The 26,964-nt window shown below is 39.8% G+C and overlaps 1 protein-coding gene across 3 annotated transcripts in view; it reads left to right on the top strand.

The window, feature by feature from the left end:
• The window catches only part of Nek7 (NIMA related kinase 7), a 126,800-nt gene extending 100,164 nt beyond the window's left edge, over positions 1-26,636 (top strand). For 2 of the 3 annotated variants that reach the window (XM_060364383.1, XM_021664359.2), the window contains 3 exons: positions 9,322-9,416; positions 13,250-13,363; positions 23,691-26,636. In XM_060364383.1, coding sequence (XP_060220366.1) covers positions 9,322-9,416; positions 13,250-13,363; positions 23,691-23,801 — 320 coding nt within the window. In that variant the 3' untranslated portion in view covers positions 23,802-26,636. The remainder of the gene's footprint in view (positions 1-9,321; positions 9,417-13,249; positions 13,364-23,690) is intronic. The other variant, XM_060364384.1, reaches the window with a different exon arrangement.
• The last annotated feature ends 328 nt before the right edge of the window (positions 26,637-26,964 follow it).

Below are 26,964 nucleotides of genomic sequence, written 5' to 3'. Positions count from 1 at the left end.
GGGGAGAAAAATTGTGAGTCAAAGGATCAGAAACAGGCTACTGTAACACACCCTGGGCGCTGATTTTTCAGCCTCACAGGCAGGTGCAGTGTGAGCTCCAGGTTTGCTGGAACAGGGGAAGGGAGTGGCCAGACTTAGGAGACATTCCCATGGTATTGCAGCTATACTACCCAGGCAAGTTTTTACAAGAGTTTAATGAAAAGAATGGCACGCTCCGAGTTGAAGGTAGCAGGCGCTAGTGTCCTTCATCGGCTTCCAGTCAAGCATGTCTGGGGTTGTCTACGCAGCTGGTTCCAGTTCTTCCATGTGCCTGGAGCTCTCCTCTTTCACACTCTGACTATCTGTGGACCAGGAAGGTGGCCGATCTCAGCTGTGACCTGAGATGTGGACTGTTCTCCGGGTTTATCTTCTTCGAGAATTCTTCTGTTTCATAGGTGAATTTAGGGTTTGCATTCTGTGCTTTGCTGCTATTACGGCTGTGAGTCTAGGGAGAGCGATCATGGAATACTATACTTACCTCCATGAAGTTTGCCTTCTCTTCTTGCATATTTTTTATAACCTCACAGGTGTAATAGATGTTGGGAAAACTGCTATCTATCCTCATCTTTAAAGGTTATAGTGAAGACACAGCTCTCCCTTGATCCAGCTTTCTGATTGACTAGGTTGATGGCTCTCAGATTTCTTAAAGGTAACCTCCAACAAAACTGTGACCCCGTGGGACCATGGTCAAGTATACTGAAGCAGAAGTTGCATGTGTTTTCTCTCTCAGACAGCAGTATTCTGACCTCGTTCTACTTTATTTCAATTAAAACGATGCTGATTGCAAACCAGTGAATTGATTTCACAACTCATTAGTGAGTTGCCTGGCCTGCAATCCGAAAAACATTGGTCCAGATCTCCAGGGTTTTCACGCTGTTTCATTTTCACGCCGATTCCCATTTTTCCACTTGGAGACTTCCTCCTGACATCCTGTCTGATCAGTGCAGTTGGTCAAACATAAATTAGCCCTGTGTGGTCCTCCCTGTGCTGCTGCAGGTGGGCAATAACACACAGGGGGCTTTTCAACAGTCTGTCAGTCAGCTCGAGTGTGCCCATTCTGGTGTTGAGGAAAACACAGAGAGGTGGATGCCGTTGGGCAGAAGATGGGTGCATAGGTCTTTGGCTTTGGACTTGATTCTCACAGTGGTTTAATTTCCCATCATAAGAGCAATTAGTGACATTCTTCTTGCTTTTTTTTTTTTTTTTTTTTTACGATTTTCTGGCTTTCTGTTCAATCTGGAATTATGTAATCTGCTGTGACATTACCTGTGAGTCTACGGTGAAAAATAGTTTGCTTTCTCTCATTTTTGAGTGCTCATTCTCCTTCCAGATTTAAGAAAAATCCAAACAAACTCAGGAGCTGGGTCTGTGGGACATCTGAAACCCATCTTCATGACTATTTTCTCTACCCTGAGATTCAGCAGTAGATGCCTAAGGTGTGGGCATTAAATGAATGGGGCTCAGAGACAGGTTCTGCATAAAAGGGTTAGCTGAACTGAGTGTGTTGGTGTGGGTAAGATTATGGTGAAGAATGAAATGTATTTTGCATCAAAGGATTTCGTATCTTTTGTTACTCCAGAGTAGTTTGCAGCCCGCACTTGCTCTTCAGAGTGCTATCCCCACCCCTCAGTGACAGCACTTCAGGCAGCCTCAGTCCTGTGTTATCCTCAATTCAGCATTTGCTTTGGGGACTGCATGGGAGTGGAGGGAGCAAGAAGCCCACTCAGTGGCTCTTAACTAAAGCCTGAGTGTGAAACAGTGTACTTCCATGCACGGCGCACCATCCAGGACAAGTCTCCTGTCTTGTATTAATGAACTGGAAAAGCAGTTCTAGGAAAGATGCCTCGTTTTGGTCTTATATCTGTGCTATATTTATTTTGTGGCATGGTTGTAGCTACTCCAGATAACTCTTTTAATGGGGATACTTGTGAATGAAGTGGTAGTAATGTGTGGCCTTAAGGAATTTTTATCTTTCTAAATTGGAATGCACTGAGCATAGGGTGTTTTGTGGTCCTCTGAGTAGGCCCCTGGTGATGGTTTGGTGGATGGGTGCATCTTTATGCTAATCACTGTATTTGGGCAATCAACACAGTTAAAAGAAACATATTAACTTGTCAAGCTTCAGACAGTCTGGCCTAAATGTCACATGATCTGCTAACTATTTTTTTTTTAATCTCCCTTCAGTTCACTAAGTTGTGAGATAAATGTAGTTACTTACATTCTTGTCAGTGAATGGCCAAGCTGGAGCTCACTGAACTTAGGGAAGCCATAGTTTTTTCTATAGCAAGTGTTATTTGTATAGTGAGCATATTGGCCTCTATTACTCTTTCACCTACTGCCTCCCCGCCCCCTACCCCCCCAAAAAAAAATCCCAAAAAGAAAGCCTTCACAGAATGATCCGGTGACCTCTCAGACATCACACATTCTTAAGCCCTATATGATTTGCTGTGCCCCTCGGTGCCTTATATGGGTCTCATTGCAGAGTGTGTCCATGACACATGGTATTAAATTCTCACTCTCCCACGCAATGCAGGAATCATTATCACATTAGTACTTTTTCTGTCACTGCCGTCACAAACCGCCACAAATTTAATGGGACAAAACAATAGAAGTGTATTGTTGTGCAGGTTTTTGTTGGGTCCTATGTCCAGGGTGGATCCCAGTGAGCTTGCTTTATGTCATCTCCAAGGCTCCTGGAGGCTGTATGGTGCCATCTGTTTGTGCAGGTTTTTGTTGAGTCCTATGTCCAGGGTGGATCCCAGTGAGCTTGCTTTATGTCATCTCCAAGGCTCCTGGAGGCTGTATGGTGCCATCTGTTTGTTGTCTGTTCAGGTTCTCCCCCCCACACACACACACCCACTCCTACTCTTTGGTGCTGTTCAAACTGTGGTCCTTAACTTAGCTGCCTGTTGGCTAAAGACCACTCCCACCTTCTAGAAACTGCTTTCAGTTTTTTGGCCATGGGATGAGCCTCCATCACACTTGGAATCTCTCTTGCTCTTTTGTCATATCTCTTTCTGATCATCTAGAGCAATCTGTATTGTAACAGGTGTAACCTTACATCTGCAGAGTCCCCTTTGCCAGCTCCATAGTGCCAACAAGTGTAACACCAGGTTGAAAGATCCTATCACCAACATTCTGCCCATCACACTGTAAAAGCCAGAGGCATTAATGTTTTTATCTTTTCTTTTCTTTTTTTTGAGGGGGGTCCTGGGGTTGGTTTGAGGAGGGGAAGGTTTGTGATATTTGAAGTTATTCCCGAAAGTTCATTTGGGCCACAAAGGGCTTCTCCGCGGTTTACCCTTCGCCAGCGGACATGCCTCTCAGGGGTTTACCCTTTCATGGCTTGCGACATACAAAAGGAGGGGACAGGAGCTCCACAAGGAGAACAACAGAACCACGAAATCTGGGCATTGATACTACAACCAAGAACCATGCATGGAAATAACCTAGAACCCCTGCTCAGATGTAGCCCATGGGAGCTCAGTCTCCAGTAGGTGCCCTAAAAAGGGGAACAGGGACTGTATGTGACCTGAACTCAGTGACTGGCTCTTTGCTCAGCTTCCCTAATGGGGAGCAGCCTTACCAGGCCACAGAAGAAGACAACGCAGCCAGTCCTGAGGAGACCTGATAGGCTAAGGTGAGATGGAAGGGAAGGAGGACCTACTCTCTCAGTGGACATGGGGAGAGGTAAAGAAGGAGAAGAGGAAGGGAGGGTGGGATTGGGAGGGGACATGGGAGGGGGCTACAGCTGGGATACAAAGTGAATAAACTATAATTAATAAAAAAAAATAAATTTTAAAAAATAAAAAGAGGAGATAAAAGAAAAAGCAAGAGGAGCAAAATCAGGAAAATTAAACCCAGATACAAATCTCTCCACATATTGTGCTCCGGTATACATAGTTGAGGTGGTTATCTTCTACTTAAGAAAATGTACTTAATAACACATTCCCGAGTACTCTACCTGCTTGCTGCAGTGAACACACACTGGGAAGAGGTGCACTGATGTTTGGATGGGGTTGTCCATGCTTTCATAATGTTCCTGGGAAGAGTAAAGATGGACAGAGCTGTCCTGCCCCCACATGTGTGAATTTAGTTTTTGCACGTGTTTGTTCTGTACCGTAAAATGAAATTCTAACTAGAATGCACCAATATCGGTGTCTATGTGACACAAATACTTGAAACCCCCAGGGGGAAATAGTGTGGCTGATGTTTATCTTTCAAAAGGAGACCGGCATCTCTCTGGTTCCCTGATGCTGTCAGCAGAATAAATGCATGCCCACCGTTGGGGCTAGATACCAGAATTTCACACAGGAGTCTCCTGAGTGTACTCTTCGTGTTCCCCACACTATTTCCAAGTGTGATGCATCCTCTGATTTCAGCTCAGAAAATTAGTGTTTCTCAACCAGGCATTAAAGCCGCTTCCTGTCTGGTGCCAGGTGCCACCTGTGGTCACACGCTTGTTTTCCCCACACCTTTCTTGGCTCCTCTCCATGAGTCCACCTTTGCTGTGCACCCCGCATTGTTCGGGGTGGTGTGCGGTAGAGGTAGCATATGTGCATCAGTCCTGGGGGCCGTTTCCACTGGTTTATTTTTAACTTTCAGTCCTTTCTCCACTGAAGTAATTGCTCTGTGCAGAAGCTATTATCTGTCTTAAACTGTGCACATTTAACCTCTCAGCCTCCGTCGCCAGTGTTTATTTAAAACAACCACAGTCGTATAGCCCAGTATAATTTCCACGTACAGCCCACTGAGTTTCTAGGTTTTCATGCTAGTTTCTCTGTTTTTGTTTGTTTGTTTGTTTTTGTTTGGTTTGGGGAACTATAAACGTTTTCGGTTACATCCCAGTCATCAGTTTAATGAAGCAACTGTCTACTAGGTTGTCTTGAATTCCAGGCTGCCCTGGGCAAGTCTTCTAGCTTTGAAAGCTTGCCTCACCTGGCAGGCCTCTTTACTCAGGGGAGTCCAGGATCTCTACAGCATCTCCTTGGAACACACCCTGTGTGGCTCTGCGGTGGCCCCAGAGCATTAGGATCTTCCCTGTTTACTCCTGTCTCTCAGGACGTAGATCAGTGTGCACCAGGGTGGCGCCTGAACATTTGCTGAGTCAGTCAGCCAACACACCAGTGAGTTGACTGCAGTGCCCAGAGCAGGGGAACAGTGAGATCCATGGAGCCCTCCTTCTGGGGTGTCAAAAGTGTTAACAAGTGTGTTTCGCAGGTGACAAATTTTATTTTCTAAATGTCTTTTGCAGAAGAAATACTGATCTAGACATCCCATGTTGACCTCAGATTATACTCATAATAATGAAATAAACTTGGTCTCTTTCCATTCTGTCTGCCAGCAGCATTTCTGGCTGACTCATAAGTACAGTGAAAAAATGGAAATTAATGCTTGGTCTCTCGGTTGTGTGTTTGAATCAAACTGTGGTTAAGGTGATTTGTGTCTTTTTAATACCCTCAGCAAGGAACATTCACGGCATTCTCTTCTGCAGTTAGTCTGGACTCAGAAAAGAAGCAACATGTCTGGCCTGAATTCGCTTATTTCTCTTGGAGCATTCTCATTTGGCTGACCCAAAGAACAGTTCTAAAAGAGAGCATATCGGGGGGTTTTTTACCCTATAATTTTCCATATGGAATTTTAAAGAGATTTTTATAAGTGCTGTGGATAATCTCATTTTTTTACACTTTCTCTTCTCATAGTTAAGGAAAATGAATAAAAGTAGGTGTCGGGGGACCAACCAAAATATCTCAACAGGGAAGGGGTTGCTCGTAGCCACGCCTGACAGTCTGACTTCAGTCCCAAGACTCACGTGGTAGAAGGAGAAAATCCGCTACTCCAAGTTGAACTCTGACCTCCACATGTGCACCGTGGTGCGTGCTCATGTACTCAAACATGAGAGCACACATACACACACACATGTGTGCACATGCACAAACATACACACATACATGCATGAATATGCAGACACACTAAATAAATAAGTAAATAAAGAGAAGAAGAGGGTGTAACTAACGGCAAAGGAAGAAACTCATTTCCGGCTTTGGACGAGTGCTTTGTTGCTTCTTTGATTAAAAGCACAAAGATAGACTCCAGCATCCAGGCGTAATAAAGATTCTTTCCTTGTAGGTGTATTTCTTTGTCTAAGTCTTTGCAGAGCTTAAAGTGCTGGGCTTTTGGCTAGCCTCGTAAAAGCGTTCTGTATGTTGGCCAGTCTCACCAAATGTCGCCACGTTAGTCACAGCCCCTGGGATAGCATCCTGACAGCAGGATTTGTCGGCCTTCTTGAACTTACTGTGGTACTTATAAAAACCCGGCACCTTATTCAGAGCAAATTTAAGGCGTGTTTACTTTTGATGAAGTGTGTACCATGTAAAACACTTCTCATACAGCTAGGTCAGCTAATGTCAGGAAAATGTTTTATTTTTACAGTTGAAAGATTGTCATAGTACAGTATTAGTATAGATTAAAGAAAGGTCAGATAACATTTTCAGTTGTTGGCAGTTTTCTTCTGAAGCCAAGCTTTTTCACTTTTTTTTTTTTACCCACTGTTACTCATGTCAGAAGGTTAAAATGGCGTATCTACTCTTGCAAAATGCATTCTCATCTTTCCCATAACCGTAAATTCTAGAAAGATGAGCAGGGCTGTGCATCATCCTGCCTTCAGTGCCTCCACGTGTAACCGTTTGCACGATTGTTTTATGCATCCAGTCCTCCCCTGCACAGTTTCCTCTCCTTGTACAGCGGTTTAAAAAGCCACAGCAGTCTTCAGGCAACAGCCATCATGAAAACAGCTGCCGTGAAGTTTAAGGAAAGGATTTTAAGACATAATTGTCTTCAGTAAGTTGAAATGCTGAAGCCATAACACTACATTTAAATTCCCCACAAATTTTCCAAGCACTTGCAGTTGTAGGTCTGTCTGTTTGGAAGAGAGAAGGAAGGATGAAGCAGTCTGAGTGTGATGGGGCTGAACATTTCTGCTCACATTGGCCAGCAGAAGATGTGGGTCCAGAGCGGAGGGACGCATTAGGAGCATGTTGGAGGGGGGCTGTGGAAGCTCCCTCTCAGGCCTCAGGTCAACAGTAATTAAGAATTTGCCCAGTTGCCAGTAGTGCAGAATGCAAACCTGCTTACTCTCTGTGATGATTACGGGAAATGTGCTGTGAAGGAGATGGGTAGCATGCTTGGTTTTCTGTGGGAATATATTCTCAGGAAGCCTTTGAGATAAAACACATAGAAACAGTTGGAAGATGTGTATTGTTTGGAAGGAGAGCCCGCTTTTCAGTTTAAAACCACAGTGCTGAGTCTGTAACTGCAGCTGACCCCGCAACAGTGCTACCGAGGGTGTTACACTACGCCAAATTGTTGCTATTTCAAGCGTAGTTTGGAACTCATCTTCATTCTTTTCTCTGCTCCCTTCTCTTGTAGGTTGCTGTTGGGAACTGAGTGGTGTTTCCATTAAGGTGTTATGCTGGGCTGAGGCTAATCTCTGTAAAGTGTTAGCATTTGTTCTTCCTCTTCCCTGTCATCAATCTTTCACACTCATATCAAACCCCTAATGTATCAGCAGGCTTCCCAGAGCTCCTGGATAAAATTACCTTTTGCTTTTGGTAAACTCTGAACCTTCAAGCCTGGTGTTTTCAGCTGCCCCCTGTGGATTCCGGGAAGCCTCTCCCTGCCAGTCTCTCACTTCATGTCCTGTAACCAGAAGCCTGTGAGGAGCTCCTCATTATCCCCGCTACACCCACCACCCTTCCTTCAGCAGAGGACGTGTGTGCATCTGGCCAGTAATTGGGCTTGCTTATGCAAACTAGAGAAAGTGGTCTGAGCTGCAGAAGTGCTTGTGTTGATTTTCCACACTATGACACTTTGAAGCTAGTTGTGTTGTTGTTGTTTTCCTGAGCCACTATGCCTTCATGATACTACTAAAATGTGCAAACTTGCCTCCAAGGTGTATGCTACGATTAAGTGATTCTGAAAGCTTTTTCCCCTTGTTTTCCTATCAGAGTAGTTGAGAGTTCCCTTAAAGTTTTGACATTCTTGCATCATCTGATTTCACTTGTTCTCTTTAACTCTCTGATCCTTTCTGGTAAGGACTATTCATTTTCACTGAAAATGGATTCCGTTCTAGGTAAACCTGAGCCTCTTCCCTGCCCGGCACAGCTGAGTTGCCACACACAGATCTTAGGCTGTAACTTTATTCTGTTTGAGAAGTGACTTCTGGTTCCAAGGATGGTGCTCTGATTATTGGTGTGACTCCTAGTAGTGTTTCTGACTAAAGTTTGATTTGCTGTTTGGCAGAGAACCTGGACTACTAATAGTGAAACAACAGCTGAGATACGTGAAATTAAAGGTGTTCACTTTGAAGGTCACCTAAATGTCTTTACTTTACAAAGCATGTTTATACAGGATTTTGTTTTCTTAATAATGTTAGCATTTTGAAAAAATATATAGCCACAAAAGTGAAAAAAATGTATATTTTAAAACAAAACCAACAAGCCCAGAAAGTCCCCAAATGATCATAGAAAGACTCCATAATAGCAGTATTTCAGGTCCTTTGGCAAAGGTGTGAGGCCTTGTCTGTAGGTTTTCACGGCTTCTACCTATGACAGGCCCTGTGTTCCCCATACAGTGACTGAGCACAGCGTCAGTGGTGGCACAGTTTATGTCAGGAGCCAGGACTGTGTTGTCAGGGATGCTTTTACAAGCTGGTTAAGCGTGCTGTGTTGGTTTATATGCGTCGCAGCTCTTACCTTATACTAGTTGGAAGTATTATGCTCAGTTATTCAACATAGGAAGCTGTATTATAAACAACAAAATCCCACGTAAATCATTTGCATAACTCTTTCTGAAAAAATTTGTCTTTTATTTTTCTTTAGTTATCCTGTTTAAATTGTCCTTGGATTGATTCAAGGAGACAGTTAACAAGTTTAAGCCACTACACTGTTTCATTGTGGTGTAGATAATAATGTACTCTTTTGAATAGTAAAGATGAAATAAACTTTGAGTATTCTCAAAAGAATTTGGCGAACCTAACAATTTTTTGCTAACTTTTTTCAATTTAATGTTTTGTGTTTAATTTTTCAATATTTTCTTTTATTTGTTTTTAAAATTAAATACAATTACCAATTATATCATTTTCCCCTTCCAATTCTTCCCTACAACCCCTCCCATGTATCACCCTCCACCCTGTTTTTCCCACCTCAAAATGAGTGTTTAATTTCTTACAGTAGCTACATCTTCATTTTTATGGTACTAGTTTTATTTGGTTTGTCTTTTCAGTGGGTACTCCTTATTACATGTCTCCAGAGAGAATACATGAAAATGGATACAACTTCAAGTCTGACATCTGGTCTCTTGGCTGTTTGCTCTATGAGGTAGGCACTGTTGATAAATTCTGTACCTTGATACAGTTTCACTCATGTTATATATCCACTTTATAGTTTACATTAATTTTATTCTGGATATTTTGTAGTTGGCTCTTGTTGAGGTGAATTAACTCACTAGGCAATGATTTATTTATTGTAAGCTACCACATATTTTGTCTAATATATTTTAACATTCTTTTTTGATGACTTATTTTTTTAATATTTGTCTTAATAAAATGCTAATCTGCTCATCATATATATGTGTATATATGTACATACTTATGTGCACAGACACACACATATATGTATATATATGAGAGGGGTGAAAAATTTTTAGTGCATTGCAAGAGAAGGATGCCATGGATTTAAGGCACAAAAATAGTTAAGGCTCTTTATCAGTATGTTGTGTTCTGTTTACACAAGTGAAATCCAGCTTTAAGGATGGCTTCCAAAAAGCTAAGCCTTGCAGGTTCTCACTTAGGCTTGAAATTTCTGGTCTTAGCATGAGGGGTGGGTGTCCCATAGACCAGTTCTCTGTTAATATTGTGATGCAGTCTTGTAGTTATAGAAAAGGACGCCCTGTTTGCACTGTCCTCCAGAGCAACAGCATTGACGGTATCCTAAGTTAGCAACTCCGAAGATACAATCTTAATTGTACGTCCGGGAAATACAGAGTCAAAGATGCTAATTAAAAATCAGTCAGCATCTAAGGAAGTTTTACACAATTGAAGAAACACAATACATGGAACCATTTTTGTGTTTCAAGAAGGAAATCTAAAATCCGTGTCGATTTTGTTCTTTTGACCCAGTGTCACCTGCTGCAGTTCGCCACGTTTACCTGGAGGTAGCTCGTTGAGGTGTGCGTGTTATTGACATTTTGTAGTTTTGCTGAATACAGATTCCTTCATTTAGGGAAACTGACCTTTCTGGTTTTGTGCTTTCTCTGATGACTAAGGACGACTCAAGGGATTTTAACATGCTCTTATGTGAACTCACCTCAGTTTTGACTGTGAAATATGAATTAGTGATGTGCCAGAGCATGTGTTGTCGTGTGTCCATGAGATGATGCGGGGCCGTGCTGCTTGTGCATCCTCATGTGTCCATGGGATGACAGGAGGTTTGGGCTTACTGTGGATTCTGCTGATGATTTGGGGGTTGGGGGGGGCAAGATTGATAATTGGCTTGGCAGTATTGTTACTGCAAATTTTAGAAGTTAATCATTTCGTGTGTTAAAAACTTTTCTTTTAACCTGGCCAGATAGCATTAGAGTTGTTCAGACCATAATCTGCAATCAAAGAAACATTTTTCTTTCAAACAACCTAAAGGAAGGTAGGAAGTAAGTTACTAATAATGAGATTAAATTTAGCAATGGGAAGAGAAAAGCTGAGTGGAAGTAGTGTTAGAGGAGGACATTTACTTAATATTTTTTAAGACTAACAATATTATATCAAAATTGAAACAGTTACATATTTTACAATTGCCTTTGAAAGACAAGGTCCATTTTTATATGCCAGAATAGTTCTTTCTGTGAACATTCCCATGTTCTCAAGGTATGCATGTCCTGATAATTTCAAGTGTTTATCATGTTCACATCAAAATCCATCTCAATGTATTTTCCCAAATCCTCCATGCAAGAATTGAGAACATTTAAAAAGATTTAATTTGTCTTTATTCAAGATTGCTCTATTGTTAATTTTTTCTGGTATAATTTAGCCTAACTGTCTGTAGTATCAGATAGATGCTTTTTTCTATCATAATCCATCAAGAAATTACCGTTTAACAATGAAGGAGTAGGAAGCCCTTTTTTCAGAACATACTTTAAATGGGGGAAATTAGACTTTCAAATATTCCCGAAACCTTTGAAAAAACTAGGTGTGCAGTTTTAATTGATATGCAACAAAGTAGACTTTACTAATTAAAATCAAGATGCTGTGCTTTGCTACATGGACCTTTACATGGAAAAGTAGGTTTTACACATTTCCTTTATTGTTCAGTGCAGCGATTGCATCCTTACAGGGTTGGAGGTTGGTGGCTTACAGTTCAAAAAAAAAGAGAGCTGCCACCAGGCCCGGAGACAGACAGTGGGCTTTCGTCCCTCCGACACCCCCAGAATACTAATGAGGAAAGTCAGACCCTGGAGGTCAGGGAGCGAGTCAATCATTCTAGCGATCGTCTCAGTGTGGAGGATCAAATTAGCCTGAAAAATTCAGCTGCTGGGAGGAGAGGGCGAGCAGCTGTCAGGGGCAGCGCCGGGATGCACTAATGAACCAGATGAATAGTGCAAAAGCTTGAAAATAAAAACAGGACAGTTGACATTTTTCATCTGTCAAAGCAGGAGATGCATGAAAATATACTATTCCTGTTTAACTCCTTAGGGGACGTTCAGATTTTTTTTTTTTTTAACACTCTGCAGTATTGAGACAAAAGTAATCTAATGAACTCCTAGGATATGATAGAGATTGGGTGTACCCTTACTTAAGGTCTTACAAAGGTGGAGAGATGGTAGCTTATATCTACAGTGGATCCTTAAGGTGGCCTTTGTAACATTTGATTTTATCATATATTGTCCTCACATTTCAAATGTAAGCATTGCTTATGGTGGTGGATCCTCCATTAGAAATTCCTGCTCAGTGTTTTGTGTTTAGGGCATTCAAGTCATTATTTACTGTATGTCGTCATGTGGAACAACTATTCCCAAGGTTGTTCTGTGTGGGTGTGTGTAGGTTTTATACAAAACATGGGCCAGGTAAAACTGTACATAAAACTGCTTTCTAGGCGGGATTTCCAAGCCTGTCCCCCTCATGGCTGAGGCTCTGAAGGAGTTAAAGGCCTGTCTGGAGCACAGAAGACAGATGAGAGCCATTTTCAGCTTGTCCTGTCCCCACTGACGCTCACTGAGTAGCGCAGCATGGACCGGCGTGTTTCACACACACTCTGCCTGTCTGGGGAATGTACACATTGTCCTTCTAAAATCAAACTTATTAGCACATGTAGAAAAGGGTGACTGACTTTGGGGCAGCTTGGCACTCCGTGTTGTATTCTTACGGCTGCGGCTCAGAGATTTAGAAGGTTTTGAACAGGATGCGAACATTTTAAATTGAATTTTTAGTTTGTAACCTTGCTTACCAAGTAGATGCTTGCACTTTTAAATGTCAAGTTAGAGCCTTGTCTTAAAATACATTTAAATTCAGTAATGTCTCTTTTACCATGCTTCATCCTCTAAGTTGTGTTTTCGCATTTTAAAAAAAATCACCTTTCGATACCTTGAACTGCATCTAGAGTCATGGACTTTTTTTTTTTTTAAACACATTTAATGCTTCTGGGACATTATCAAAAGAACAGCTGTGGTTAAACTAGTTAAGGATCAGTTATAATATTAAAAAAACCGTCTTCTCCCTCTCAAAATAACATTTTCCTAAAGAATATACTATACATTTTACATCCTATTCCATAAATTCTCGATAAATTTAATTCAGTTTTAACATTAGTTTTATGTTACAGTTTACTATTACATAGTTGAGCCATAACATATGATATCTATTTTGTCATAAAATATGCTAGTTGTTTTTAATGGCCATATGTACACAATACCGTCCATTTCTTAATATTGTTTTATGTTGTGTGAGATACAACCATTTTTAAGGAATTTTAAATGTGTCAAAAATAGAATTAAGATTTTTTCACACTTAACAATTCTCAGAAAAGGATAATCATAGAAATCAAAATGCTTATATAATTTTATTCCAAGCGTTCATAATTGTTTTCCACCTCAGTGTCGTGTACCTGGTGAAGTCACCTTCCCAGTCGCTCTGTGCGCCCATCGGTCTCCTTGTGTCTTGCAGATGGCTGCGCTGCAGAGCCCCTTCTACGGCGACAAGATGAACTTATACTCTCTGTGCAAGAAGATAGAGCAGTGTGACTATCCGCCCCTCCCGTCCGATCACTACTCGGAGGAGGTAAGCACTCTCCAGATTTTACATTTCTCAGAAATACAGACGACTAGTCCAGGTGGCAGAAAGAGCCCCTTCATTACTCTCATTCTCTCAGAGTCTTGCTGTCAGGTTAACTCTGCAATTCACAACGAGGAGTGGGGCCTCCTCAAGGGGAAGAACCACAAGTAGTTAACTTCACTGACATGGAGTGACACCATTGAAGGGAAGGAGGAATGTTCTGACCCAGTACTAGTTCCTGGGCACCTTGTGACAGGCTGAGTCCTCAGTCCCAACCTTGCAGACAAGAAAACAGTGAAAACTCACTTCGGTAGAACTTCCCTCCTTGTGTTTTCCCAGATCTGAACTGTGTACCTCTCGGCCACCTGTCTTTGAGCTTTTTTCCTTCTCCTCCTTTCTTCTTGGGCAATACTTGTCCTTTCATCCGCTCACTTCTTCAGCCTCATTCCTCTGGGTAGGTGGTTTAAAGTTACCACTCTAGACGTGTTTATAAAATACATTGGATGAGACTGACCATTTTCAAAGACTCTCAGATCTGAATTCCTGCTTGCCTCTGATGCAGTAGAATGAGTTGGCACTTACCCAACATCCAGTTTTTCATTAACCAGGATCTTCCATTCTCTCCTAATACGTCATGATTCTTTGAGGGTCATGCCGAAGAGCAGTGTCCCTGCTCAATGAAGATGAGTTTACAAGGCTCTTCTGGGACTTCTAAGCTGTAAAGCCATGGACGTCTCATCTCATGAGCAACAGATATTTTTGCCCCAGGAAATGGAAAGGAGCAAAGGAAAAATTGCAAACAATTATAGTGTTCACTTATTAAGTAGTCTTGTTATACTTTCTATTGTGAAATGGATAGCATCTGGTCTTAGCATTTATTATACAAGGAGATTAGTGTCCATATAGCTTGAATAATAAACACCTGTAAATGTTTTTTTACTATATGTAAATCATGTGTGTTCCTAGAATATAATTAGTATGTATTCATCTAATAGTTTGATACTGATAACAAATGATGCCTCCATTTTTGCTTCATGGTACTGTATTTAGATAATTAGAATATACTTTTAGGAAGCAATGATGATAATTTGGAAGTATTATCTTTATTTGATGTTAATACTCTTATGTTAGCCATTTTTAATTACTATTTTGGGTATAGAATATAAATATGACATTTCACAAAACCAACTTCAGAACTATAGACCTAGAAATACAGTAGAGTGTGAACAATAATGCAAAACGATAGCAAGAATGTCAGGGGCCTTTCTTTGTTGTGTCATTCATGCTGTCTTCTTTTTTCCATGAAGCACATGAATATTTCACATATCTGCATCCTCATCCCCTATTCTTCTTGACTAATTTTCAGACTGTCTGAATTTGCATTTCACATGGTAGCTGATTAGGAGATGCCGAGTGCAGCAGCGAAGCCTCAGCAGGCGGTTACCATGGTGACCTTCAGCAGGATTTTAATGATGATACCACTAGTGGTTCGTTGAAGTCGGCCTGCCTGCAGGGCTACTTCACTGCAGCTAAGTGTGAAGTTGGATATGCGGCTTCTCAGCCAAGGGGCAAATATCAAAGTCTGGCCCAGATAGAAGGTCTTCAAGTTGGGAAAGGAAAATAGATTCCACTTTTTACTTCACTCTGTATAGTTACCAGTTCCAAAAAGAGCTATAAAGCAAAATATATTATATGGTGCACCTTCCAAAAGAGACTGCAGTTTCTGGTATTGGTAAGGTCTTTTGTAATGCCCTGATGAAACAGGAGGCTGTAGTGCATTCACAAACATGGAAAATAATACTTAAGAAACAAATTTGAAAAGCATGCAGTCGATATAGCAGTGGTGTTGTAATCGCATCAGGAATGAAGAGTTGCACAAGTCTTTAAGATGCATGCGGTGTTAATATTTTCCCTCCTTAATTAGGAACTAAATTTGTTTATAAAATAATTATTCCAAATTTATGGTAGCAACAGAATCCCAAATAGATTTGGTGCCACCACAATCATATGAGTGACACCCCTTATTATATTATTATATAATATATTATATAGGCTTATTATAAAGGCCCTTTAAAAGTTTAAAATCCACACTGGTGTTTGTTAGACCAGGAGAGAACAGGTACCAATGAGGAGGCAAGTGCCATCTTTAGCACTGACCTTGTCCTAAAGACCCAATCGCGGTGTCTTTAATAGTTAAATCATAGGTTTCTGTAAGTGAAGCATGAAAACAAACAGCTTTCCGAGTATGTTGAGAGCTTTCCAGATTTACTTAGGCACTGATACATTTTCTAAGTTTCCTGCCCACAAAAGATTTAAAAGGAAGATTTCATCATGGCACCAACACAGGGGACACTTCTTCATGCCACAACCTTGCTTGTCCGCCCACCTCAGCAATAGGAGTTGTAAGGAACATATCAAGATTTCTAAATACAGGCATTCCATTTAAATTTAAAGGAACTTGAGAGCTTAAAAAAATGGGAATTTCACCCATGTTATATTCTACAAGTTGAATACGGTTTAACACTAAAAACCAAAGCAATATGCTTTGGAAATATAAGTATGTACATCAGATCTTTCCTCTGAAGTATGGTATTTATATGTAGATAATGTAGATTCTAGATTGAAATAGTTTGGCTATTCATGGAGGCTCTTAAAAATGTATATTATGACTTTATATATGATTTTATTTTTGTAAATTTGGTATTTCTTATACTTTTTGGTTTTTTACTTGTAACAACCTCATCCATGTGTAAGTAATGAATTATTGTACTTAAAACTTGGGGTTGGAAACAATTGCCTTCTCCTAGGTTACTTTCTGTTTAGGTCGTCTGGTGTTAGCAAGCACTTCTTGGACGTTTGCTGTTCATTAGGAATCCTAAGTCAAGCGCTTGCCTTAGTATGACCTGCACCTAAAGCTTAATGCTCATGGACACATCTCCTTTCCCTTCACTGCCTCTGTGAGGTCGGTTAGGAGGTCCATGAATTTTCGTGTTTTTAAAGGTGCTGCATCCTCCTGTCCGGCTGGCCTTCTATCATTTCCCCTGGCTCTTCTGTTCCCACCCCTGCTCTCGGTAGTCATATCCCATGATAGCTGCTCCTTCATCTATGCCTCTGCCCCTCTATGATGTCAGGTAGCTACAGAAACTCTCCTCTGTATAGAGTTTGAGGGCCTGGTGGATTTTAAAAGTTGAGTGATGGACTGATTGAGGGAATGAGGAAGTAAAGGAATCAGGGAGGACTAAATGACAGAAACTTCTCAAAAGAATTGTCTAGTGAGCCATAGATCATCCAGAGGTGTACTGGGAGATGTGGCAGTGTTCTGTCTCTAACGTTCTTCCCCTTGTGGCTTTTCTTTTCATTCTTTTGCATAAGCATCAACAATGAAACATCCAGGGCATTTACTAGAAAATGACACAGACTTGGTCCCTATGCTTAATTTCTTGAAGAGACACTGGAATACTCATCAAAATTATGCATTTGTCTGTCAATCATCTCTTTAGACCCAGCAAGGGAAAAAAAATAGCTTGAATATCTAGATAGTTTGGAGAAAAGTTCTGAAAAGTCAAATGCAAATGGAATGAGAATGGATACATCTTGATTCCAGAAAATAAAATAGAAGATTGAAGACTCAATAGCAATCCTTTGAGGAAGAAAAAAAAATACATACCTATAAAACCTTAGAAAGATGGTAAAATTGTTAAAGTGAACTGTGTTATTAGAGCAGGAGGTATGAACTTATTGCTGTGGCGGATGTTGCTTAGGTATTTTGTTTGAGATATCACTAGGCATTGAACTCAGGGCCCTGTGCCTGCTGGGCAAACATGCCATTGAGATATGTGCTCAGCCTTCTACGTTTTAACTGAGGTAAAGGATCTCAGCAAGTTGTATAGCTGAGTTCAATGTTGTGCCATAGCACCAGTTGCCTTTGCCCTGGTGAGTCCTGTGACTTAAGCCCTCAAGTGACTGGGATCTTAGGCCTATGCTACCAGGCTCAGCTCAGTAATTTTAAATTTACCCTATAAATAAGAGAATGTATTTCCTAGTTATATTTCGGAAAACTCGCTATCTTTGTAAGTCTTGTTACTGCTTTTTATAACTGAAGAAACCAAATTATGATGTATGAATCAGAGTTGGTTAATCATTTTTCATGTTATAGTCTCTCATTTTATGTTAAAGGTTGTTCAGTTTTATAGTTCTTAAGCCTTTATCTCATAGAAAGGTGTGTTATATTAAAAAACAATTCGCTGGGACCACATCTCTCATAGAATTATCCTTTGAAATGTGGACCTGAGGATCCGATCCTCTCAGAACTGGCAGGAAACAAGCCGGGAGCTTTTACCTTGAAGCCACAGCCCTCTTTGCTTTCACCCTGCTCTGTTATTTTTGTCGTTATAGTAGGACAGTGCTCTCTCTCTCTCTTTCTCTCTCTCTTTCATTTTTTTCATTTCTGGCAAGCTAGAGAAGTGATGGCAGGAGGAGTGTTCGCTTGCTTTCTCTTCCCTTTCTGGCCTTTCCTGGGTTGGCACAGCACCGCAGCCTAGTGCATCACTCACATTAAATACTGACAGTAAACACCTCTTTTCACTCGTCTTGGGACATCCTCACATAAAATAAACAGAACTGACAAAAGATACGTTTCATTATTGGGTGTGCAAGTGCACATGCACACGCCAATAAAGATCATCGTTTTCAGAGTATTTAAAAGTGCTCAGGTGCTCGCCACAGGCAGTGTTTGACTTCTGGAGACTTCTCAGCCGTAAACCCTTTGCTCCCATCTTCTCTGCAATTCCTTGAGTTTACCACTGTTGGGGAGCACTCATGTCCTCCAAAGCTCATGTGCCTTGTGACCATGCGACACAGAAAGGAAGGAAGGAGGATACTTTGTGGAATGCAGCATTATTTGAGAACGGGAGTGAGCACACACCACAAGTAATCAGACATGTTGCCCCTCCAGTACGGCTTTGTCTTCATTCCCAGTGTTGGCAACGTGAAAGAAAATAAAAATCTCAGAGATGATGGATCTGAAGTTAACATTTACCAAACATTCTCAGTTTGAAAACTCAGAATATACCTAAGAAAATTTAAAGAAAGTTCTTTAAACTTTCAGTAACTACAATGACCTTTGTTTTGCACCCATACAGCCTTGCTTTATGTAAATAAGAAAGTGTCAGAGGCTGTTTCTCATGTTTGAAGTTTGTGGAAGTCTATAAATAATATAAAACATTTTAATTTAATAATTGAAACATGTATTTATCTATAGTTTCTAGATTCTCAAATTTGAATAGAATTTTATGAATTTTTTAGGGTTGTTACTGAAAATTAGCCAGAATTATTTAAATTGGTGCTGGAAGTTTTCCCTAATACATGCCAACAATAATACCAAAATAAATGGAATTATAATATTTGATACGCACACTATTTTAAAAGTGCATTTATGCAATCTTTACAATTAATGTGTTCATATTCCAAGCTAGATAAAAAATATTTAATGTATTGTGTATGTAAATATTGAATGAGAATATTACAATTATGCAGTTATTTAAATTACCATCCACTGTTACCTCAGAGACTATGAACATTTTATTTTTCCTTCCTAAAAATTGTTTTAGTAAATTTTATATTCTCATCACTGTGCTATTTGACCACTTTACTAAAGGTTGCTATGTAAGATTAAGTTTTGAGTACTCTGTGTGTGTGTGTGTGTGTGTGTGGTGTGTGTGTGTGTGTGTGTATACACACATACATATATATTTAAGCAGGCCCTTTATCCACCTGTGCTACAGAACTGACACTGGAGGATTGTTCCTTGAAGACATGAATCCAAAACGGTGCCCTATATTTCACGTATCCTGTGGGATCCTATAAAACCATGTAACTTTCTGTAAGACTTTCAGCTTTTAAAGATGCTGAATGATCTCTTGATTGTGAAATACAGACATTACATCAGTGTAAGATGGCTTTTTTTCCTACCCTTAAATCAATCATTAGTGACACCAGACTGTGTCACTGATGGTATCCATGCTGGATCTGACTAATCATTTTGTATAAATATCTAAAGCTCCAAATATAGTGGCTTTAATATATTAGACCCACATTGGGGTGCTAAAATGTATCCTTGGATAGATGGAAATTGGGCATATCTGGGAGGCTGATATAGCATAATTGGTCTCAGAGGGATTAAGATGGGGTGATAAAGAAACAGTACCAATAGAATTAGTCTTTATTATCCTTTTGAGAATAGTGTTGGTGACCTAAAGCTATAATGCACAAAGAGCCTGACTGTTATTACCCCTACGTGGCTGAACTTGAACTGTAATTGGGTTAGCACCTGAGAACAATGACTCTTGACACTCTCTTTAATATTTCTGGTTTTAGCTTGCATGCTTTGATATTTCCTTGGAAATACATAAATCAAAATATATTGGTGGTTTATCTACTGAATTTAAAAGCATTAATTTTATAACTCTTTACAGATAGTATATAGAATCCTTTAATTAGCTTGTGGTCATTTAAATGTTTTTGTGTTCCTGTTTAAATATCTCCAAAGTGCATAAGTGTAGCAGTTTTCTCTAGCTTTGTAAAGGCTCTTAAGTAGACAGACCGATTCTGAACTATTATATTAAAAATAATAACATATGATCTTAAAAAGAAGGTAGAAAGTGTGAGGAATAAACTTTCTACGACTGTAAAAAGTATCTTTTCGCTTGCATTATCTGTTCCTGCTTTTGTCAATGTTATAATTTAGATGCTGGTTTTCTCAGTAAAAACTGGGTAGCTCTTGATTCAATGAACTCATTTTTAAGCAAGTGATTGCCTAGTGGTCTTAGAAATTAAAACTTAACATAAAAGAATAGAGGTGGCAATCTCGACTTTGTTTTCTTGACATTTTCCTTTAGCTTGGTTAAAAATGTAGTAGTTACTGTCATTGCAAAGCATTGAATAGTTGTTAAAAGAATTTCTTAAAAATTCTTTCTTCCAGAGGGCTAGAGAAAAAATTTTTAAAGGTAATACAAAGGGAGCATGCCTTTAAACCCAGCACTCAGGTGGCAGAGGTAGGAAAGCTGATGGACAGCTAAAACTATGTAGGAAGATCTTTTCTTAAAATTACAGACACACATACACACACACACACACACAGCTAACACTGAGTAAGGTCTTGAATATAATCATCTTATTCTGATCTTTAATGTCTTACTTTATTTAATGTTTGACTTTGGGAGAACACTTAGTGTCACTTTTTATTTTTATGAGGGTGTTATATAAGGACTTCCACACTCCTTTTACTACTAGAGTTTTGCTGTTGTTTTGTTTCTTTTAAATGAGGCCCTCATGAGGGTTTCAACCCCAGTCTTCCCATTGCTGAGGATCACAGGTCTTGTGCCTGTCAGGCAAATGCTCTCCAGCCCACTGTGTTTAAGTTTATAATCTAATGACAAGGTCGGTCTAAGTTGAAATCCAAGTATCTTTTGTTCAGACGGAGTTCCTGACAGTTTCATGGATGAGTCATTTTAAAACCAACACTGAAATTGCAATTAAAACTGTCATGCTAGGTTATAATATTCATCTAAACACGTTTGTGTCAATATGTAAAAGTATTTGCAGGATTAAGCTGCTGTGTTTAACTTGTACCTTCTTCAAAATCCTAGACAAAATGGATTGGTTTGTGTTTTGATGCAAACTGTCCTGTGAACTGTGAGTGCAGAGCCATTAATGTTAAAGCCTCATTGTGCTGGCTAGTTTTATGGGTGAAAGGGGGAGAAGAAGGGAGGAAAAATACAGGTCCAAGGTGAACCTTACACAAGCTAGAGTTATTTGAAAGGAGGGAACCTCAATTGAGAAAATGCCTCCATAAGATCTGGCTATAAGGCATTTTCTTAGTGATTGATGGGAGAGGTTCCAACCCATTGTGGGTGGGGCCATCCCTGGGCTTGTGGTTCTGGTCTATAAGAAACCAGGCTGAGCAAGCCCAGTAAGCAGCACCCCTCCATGGCCTCTGCCTCAGCTCCTGCCTCCAGGTTCTTGCCTTGTTTGACTTCCTGTCCTGATTCCTTCAGTGATGGGCTATAGTGTGGAAGAGTGTAAGCCAGATAAACCCTTTCCTCCCCAAGTTGTTTTTGGTCATAGGGTTTCTATGCTATTACGAAACACCAACTTGTAATCACTGTTGCTAGCAGTCTTTTTGAGAAGTAAATGGCCTAGAGTCTGCCCTTCACTGTGTGAAAGGCCATCCCACCCTGGCTCAGAAGTGGTCATGGAGAAACCTATTGACCAAGTTAGAATTTTTTTTTTTTTTTTTTTAATGACAGAAACATGTACTTCTTAAAAGCTTGTGCTGGAAGTGAGACCCTTTCAGTTCACATCTGCATCCTGCCTTCTAATGCCTTTCATGATCTTAAGACTATTACTGCTTTATAAAGTTGTTCTGCACTGGTAGTATTCCTTTAGGGCTATTAGGAAGATTGAATATGTTAAGTCATATCAAAATGTATAGTAAAACACATTTTATAACATTTCATTCAGAAGTATGTTGAGTATTCCGTATCTTATATATCTGGCATACAGTGATAAATCTGTCAGTAATTCCTATGGCCAAGAAAACTTCGTGGCAATAATTTTTGTAGTTGGTGGAGACTGGACATACAAAAGGGGAAGGCAAAGCCAGCACTGCTACTGTGGCCTCTGGAGTTGTCCAGGCAGTCCCTGTTCAGCTGTCATCTGGACAGTGTGCTGCTCAGCAGTCTGTTGGTGCCCCACCTCTGTCTCTCCTTGTCACTAGGCCCCTTTGGAGGGCTTCTGCAATCTCTGTTGTCTGCTCTGCTTGCAGAATCTTGGTTGATTGCTCTTCACAGCATGAGGGCTGGCTGTTTGTTCACTGGCTACAGAGAGCACCCTGTTATGAAGTTCTCTGAGAGATAGGGAGACTTCTGAACAAGCTTGCATGGTGTGGTAGTGTTAGGAAGCAAACTGCTCCCCTCCCCACTGCTGTTTTGGTTGAATATGATGAGTTTTTGTTAGCGAGTGGCCATTTTCAGCTACCTCTTCTGCTTCCTTTCTCATTCCTATTTCTAAACAGAACTTCTGACAACCTGATGACCTGGTAAGAAGTGCTCTCTTTTAACATATGAATCATCAGCTAAGGACTCTTCCTAAGGTTGTCTGTGTTATGAATAATTGGATGTGTTTGTCTTTTACTGGTAAAATGGTCCCCTTCTTATTAGTTCAACATAATAGAATGTCTCTACATTTTGCCAAATTATTAAAGCACTTTCAGTGCCATTTCATGTTCTTCTGAGAGGAATATAAATTGGTATTTTCAGGCCTTCTCAGTGGACATAGCATCACTTCACCCAACATTGTGATTTCCAAATATGGCTGACCTAAATCATTATATTCATTCTGATAGACTTGTAATTAAGGAATCGGAAATGGGTCAGCATTTCCGATGATCAGCTTTCGCCTCACTATTTAATAGGTAAATAAGCTTGCAAAGACAAGGGCACAAGGCTTCAAGGTTCCCTCAGCAATACTGCTTGCTGCCTCCCTCTCTTGCCCCCGTCAACATGCCTGACTCCACGTCTGCAAGCCTCCTGCCCACCCTTCCTCCTCACATAACATCACTCAGGCTTTAGCCTCAGTAGTGTAAACAGGTTGTGCCCATATTGCTCACCAGTATCTCTCTCGAGCGAAGGACATGAAGAGATGTGAGGATTTAATAACTCACAAAGTCTGTGCTAATCTGCATAGCAGAAAGTTGTCAAAATGTCTAAATTATTCCTAAGGACAACAGGTACAGGGTAAGAAGATCTGGGTATGAAGATGCCATGTGCTGTTACAGATAGACACTTAATTTGCCAAACAGTGGTTGTTGGAATTGAGAATAAACCCAATACCCAATACTCTAATAGTTAAATCTGGAAAAGAAGCTATCTAACCTTTGGGAATTTTTTTTTTCCTGGCACATAGACAGATCTCAACTGTCTCCTTTATAAAGTGGGAACATTTAAATACTACTTCACATAGTTATTACAGGAATATTTATACTTTACCATGCTGACAATTTATATAAAAGAAAATAAACTTACGAAACTGAAGAATAAAATTGTATATATTTTATTAACATAAAATAATTTGTAATAAATATATCTGATAGACATGTACTCTCATCTCCTTTTATGAAAACTTAAGCTTGTCAAACCTAATATACTAAATTCTAGCTCAGGTAAATGTGTGCATATCTGTAGTTAACTAGCAGGCTCCCTCCTTGCTAACTATTCTGAGTTACTTTGTTCAGAATTAAGAAGGAGGATTTTCAGTTTTGTTTTGTTTTTTTCAGCTACGACAATTAGTTAATATGTGCATCAACCCAGATCCAGAGAAGCGACCAGACATCACCTATGTGTATGACGTAGCGAAGAGGATGCACGCATGTACCGCAAGCAGCTAAACTGTACAGGATCATGCAGAAGGCAACCAAGAAGACTTCAGAGTATTTCTGTGCAAATCATACCTCCCTGCTTTTTGTCTGGATGTTAAGATCACTATTTCGGAGCTAATGTGCTTTGAATCCTTAACCAGTTTTCAGATAAGCTTCATTTTCCACCAGGCTCATTCACCTTCCAAATCCATAACTCAGAGTGCATTCAGAATGCAAGTGCAACAGCAAGAATTTTTAACGGCCTAAGGTTTGAGGATTGTTTGGAGTTCTCTGCAGATAAATTGTGTTATTGATTGTCAGTGCCAAATGGTGAAGAAACACATTGGCACACATCAGGAGAGATGCGGAACCTAAGCAAAGGACCTGAGCATTTACCTGTTTGCTTTTAAATCATTTTAAGACATTGCAGTGGACATAATTGTGAACTTCTGTGATTTTTTTTTTAAAGTTTCAAGTACATGTTTTAGTTCTTAGCATTATAGTTTTTAACTATAATTCTTATGATAAATGCAGTCATAAACTATTTGAGAAACATTTAAAATTTTAGTTTATATATTCAAAATGCAACTATTAAATGTGAAAAGGAGGGGACAAAATATGAGTCAGACACTGAAAGTCTTGTCTTTTAATGCCTTCGAAAGCCTCTGCATTTAAATGGTATAAATGAATCCATTTTAAAAGTGGTTAAGGACTTGTTTTGCTGGCGTGACAGTTTTTAAAGTTGCACATTGTCTGAGGCTTTGTGCATTTTTATTGTACATTTGAAGAATATTCTTAGAGTAAACTTGCAGTAACTATAATTCAATTTCTTTATAAATCTAAGTACATTTAACTCATAACTGTACACTGTAATGTAACCACGTGTTCTTATTCATAGATTGTAATGAAGTTTTGATCAATCCCCTTGGGATTTTTTTATTCAAATTACTTTCTTATTTATATTATGTGCACATTTTCTCCATTAATGTTTCAGATTTTCTGAGAACATAATTCTTTTTAAAAGATATTTGGTATGCCAAAACTTTCCTTAGATTAAAACTTTTTTTTTTAAACTCTCGAGCCACTCTGTGTGCATGTTTTATCTTGTTAGAAAGAAAGGATGTGTGTTACAATGTGCCTGTGAATGTCGATACTGTTTGACAAGGTTGTAACTTTAGAATATGCTTAAGGACACAAGATAGGCCCTTACTGCAGACAGAGAGTGACTCTCAGTAGAGACGCTTTGGAGGAAAGTACTGTATTTGTGCATGAAGATGACAGACATGGAGGAGCTCATTTTAGTTAGGGAAATGGACACGTTAGGAAACCATGCTGTGAATGTCTTCATCTTAATACCAGCTAGTTTCTTTATGGAGTTGTGCAGCCAAAGGACAGAGTGGTAGTCACTGTTGCAGAACACTGTGTGCCCTGATAGAGCCGTGGGAAGGCTTACCCCACAGCAGCTCCGTGTTCAGGGAGCGCGTGCTCTGGCAGGTAGAACTCCTGGCTCTATTTTCTCACATAGGATTGTTCTTATAGGTATTTTTCAGGTAATTTATAAATTTTAAAAACAATGCCTGTCTTCCTAATTTTAATTGTCTATGTATGCTGTCTTAAGGATAATTTCATCTTGAGTTAGACAAAGGAAACCTGGTTGTTTTTTGTCTTGCAGGCTGAACTTGGTACACCCAGGTCTTAGTGGCTTCTTAGCATTTTCCCTGGGCTTGAAAAAATGAGTCCCCAGAAGTGTGAGGAGAGCTGCTTCTGTTGACCATATGTGTGATGTCCATTGTGATTTCCCAGGGTTGACTGAAATGCAGCCCCTTCTTACAAAAGCCCTTCGCTTTCCGTCTTTAAAAACACAAGGCTCTCTGTTGGGCAATGGTGGCACACTCCTTTAATCCAGGACTTGTGGGGCAGAGGCACATGGAACTCTCTGCATTTGAAGCCATCCTGGTCTCCAGAGAATTCCGGGATAGGCAGGGCTACACAATAACCCTGTCTTGGAATACCAAAAATAGACAAATAAATGAAAACACAAGGTTCTAAACTCAGCCTTAACCCCTTGTAGTGATTTTGCTTTATGAATTTGTCTCCTAAAAAGAAAGAGCTGGAGAGCTTAGTGGTCAGGGATGTCTATTATAATTTTCTACAAGAGGAAACTTTCTTTCAAATACTTTTTTTTTAAAGTCCAAGTGTTCATATTTTTCCCCAAAGAAACCATTGTGTAAAACTAAATTCAGTGCACTATTTACGAACAGTTATGGAATTGATTAGAATCTAATCTTAGCAATCAGCTATAAAATATTCTCTTTATATTTCTGTTTGTGAATAAATTTTATATTAAGTTAAATATTGGAGTTGATTTGAGTAACAGGTCAAATGAAAGGCACAGCGTATTTAGACCCGAGGGGGGATGGGTATTAACTTTGGTTGGTGTGCTGAGGTGTGGGGTGAATGAAGGACCCCCTCTCTCGCCCTCAGCAATGTGCAATGATTGTAAACTTAGTGAGATGCTACCCCCACGTCATGAGAGCTCCACTGTTGTCTAGCTCGCCCAGTATAAAACACCTTCCTTGTATCTGTATGCTTCAGGTGTTGCTCTTAACTTTTTCTGTATTTATTATAACCAAGACGCCGTTATTCACATGAAATGTTTATTCTTTAAAATGAATGTATTGTTCATAACCCACAAATGCATACTCTTTGCCGATTTCCATAGTACTGTAATATGAATTTCTTTTGTGAAATACTTTTTCTTTTGTTATGCTTTAAATACACATGCAAAAAGATTCTGTTTTTAGCTTCAAAAACTGTACAATATCTTAATATAAATATATAAAAATAAAAGATGAGTACTGTAAATTTGAGTATCTGTAATTTTCTCTCTCTCACCTCTCTACATCTACCATTGTTTTGCTTGGCACCAAACCTACAGAAACAGTTCTTAAGAATTTCCAGAACTTTGTCGTCTTGAAGAAACCTAAAAGATGAGCCAGTCAGTATTTGACAACCACTCTGGAGGCTCTGGAGGTTTACGGTTGGCTTTTGAATGTGCATTATATTCCAAAACACAGCTCGCTAGTCTCTTCAGCGTCTCACTTTTGGTCATTGAATAAAAGACATCTAAACCTTAAGGAAGGGATACTCGTTTTCCTGGATTGAACCTTTAGAATTAAGACAATTCCCTATC

This window comes from Meriones unguiculatus, chromosome 11 (assembly GCF_030254825.1).
Source record: "Meriones unguiculatus strain TT.TT164.6M chromosome 11, Bangor_MerUng_6.1, whole genome shotgun sequence".
In the NCBI taxonomy this organism is placed as follows: Eukaryota; Metazoa; Chordata; class Mammalia; order Rodentia; family Muridae; genus Meriones; species Meriones unguiculatus.
The sequence above is the reverse complement of the archived record's forward strand: the minus strand, read 5'-3'. Positions and strand labels throughout refer to the sequence as shown.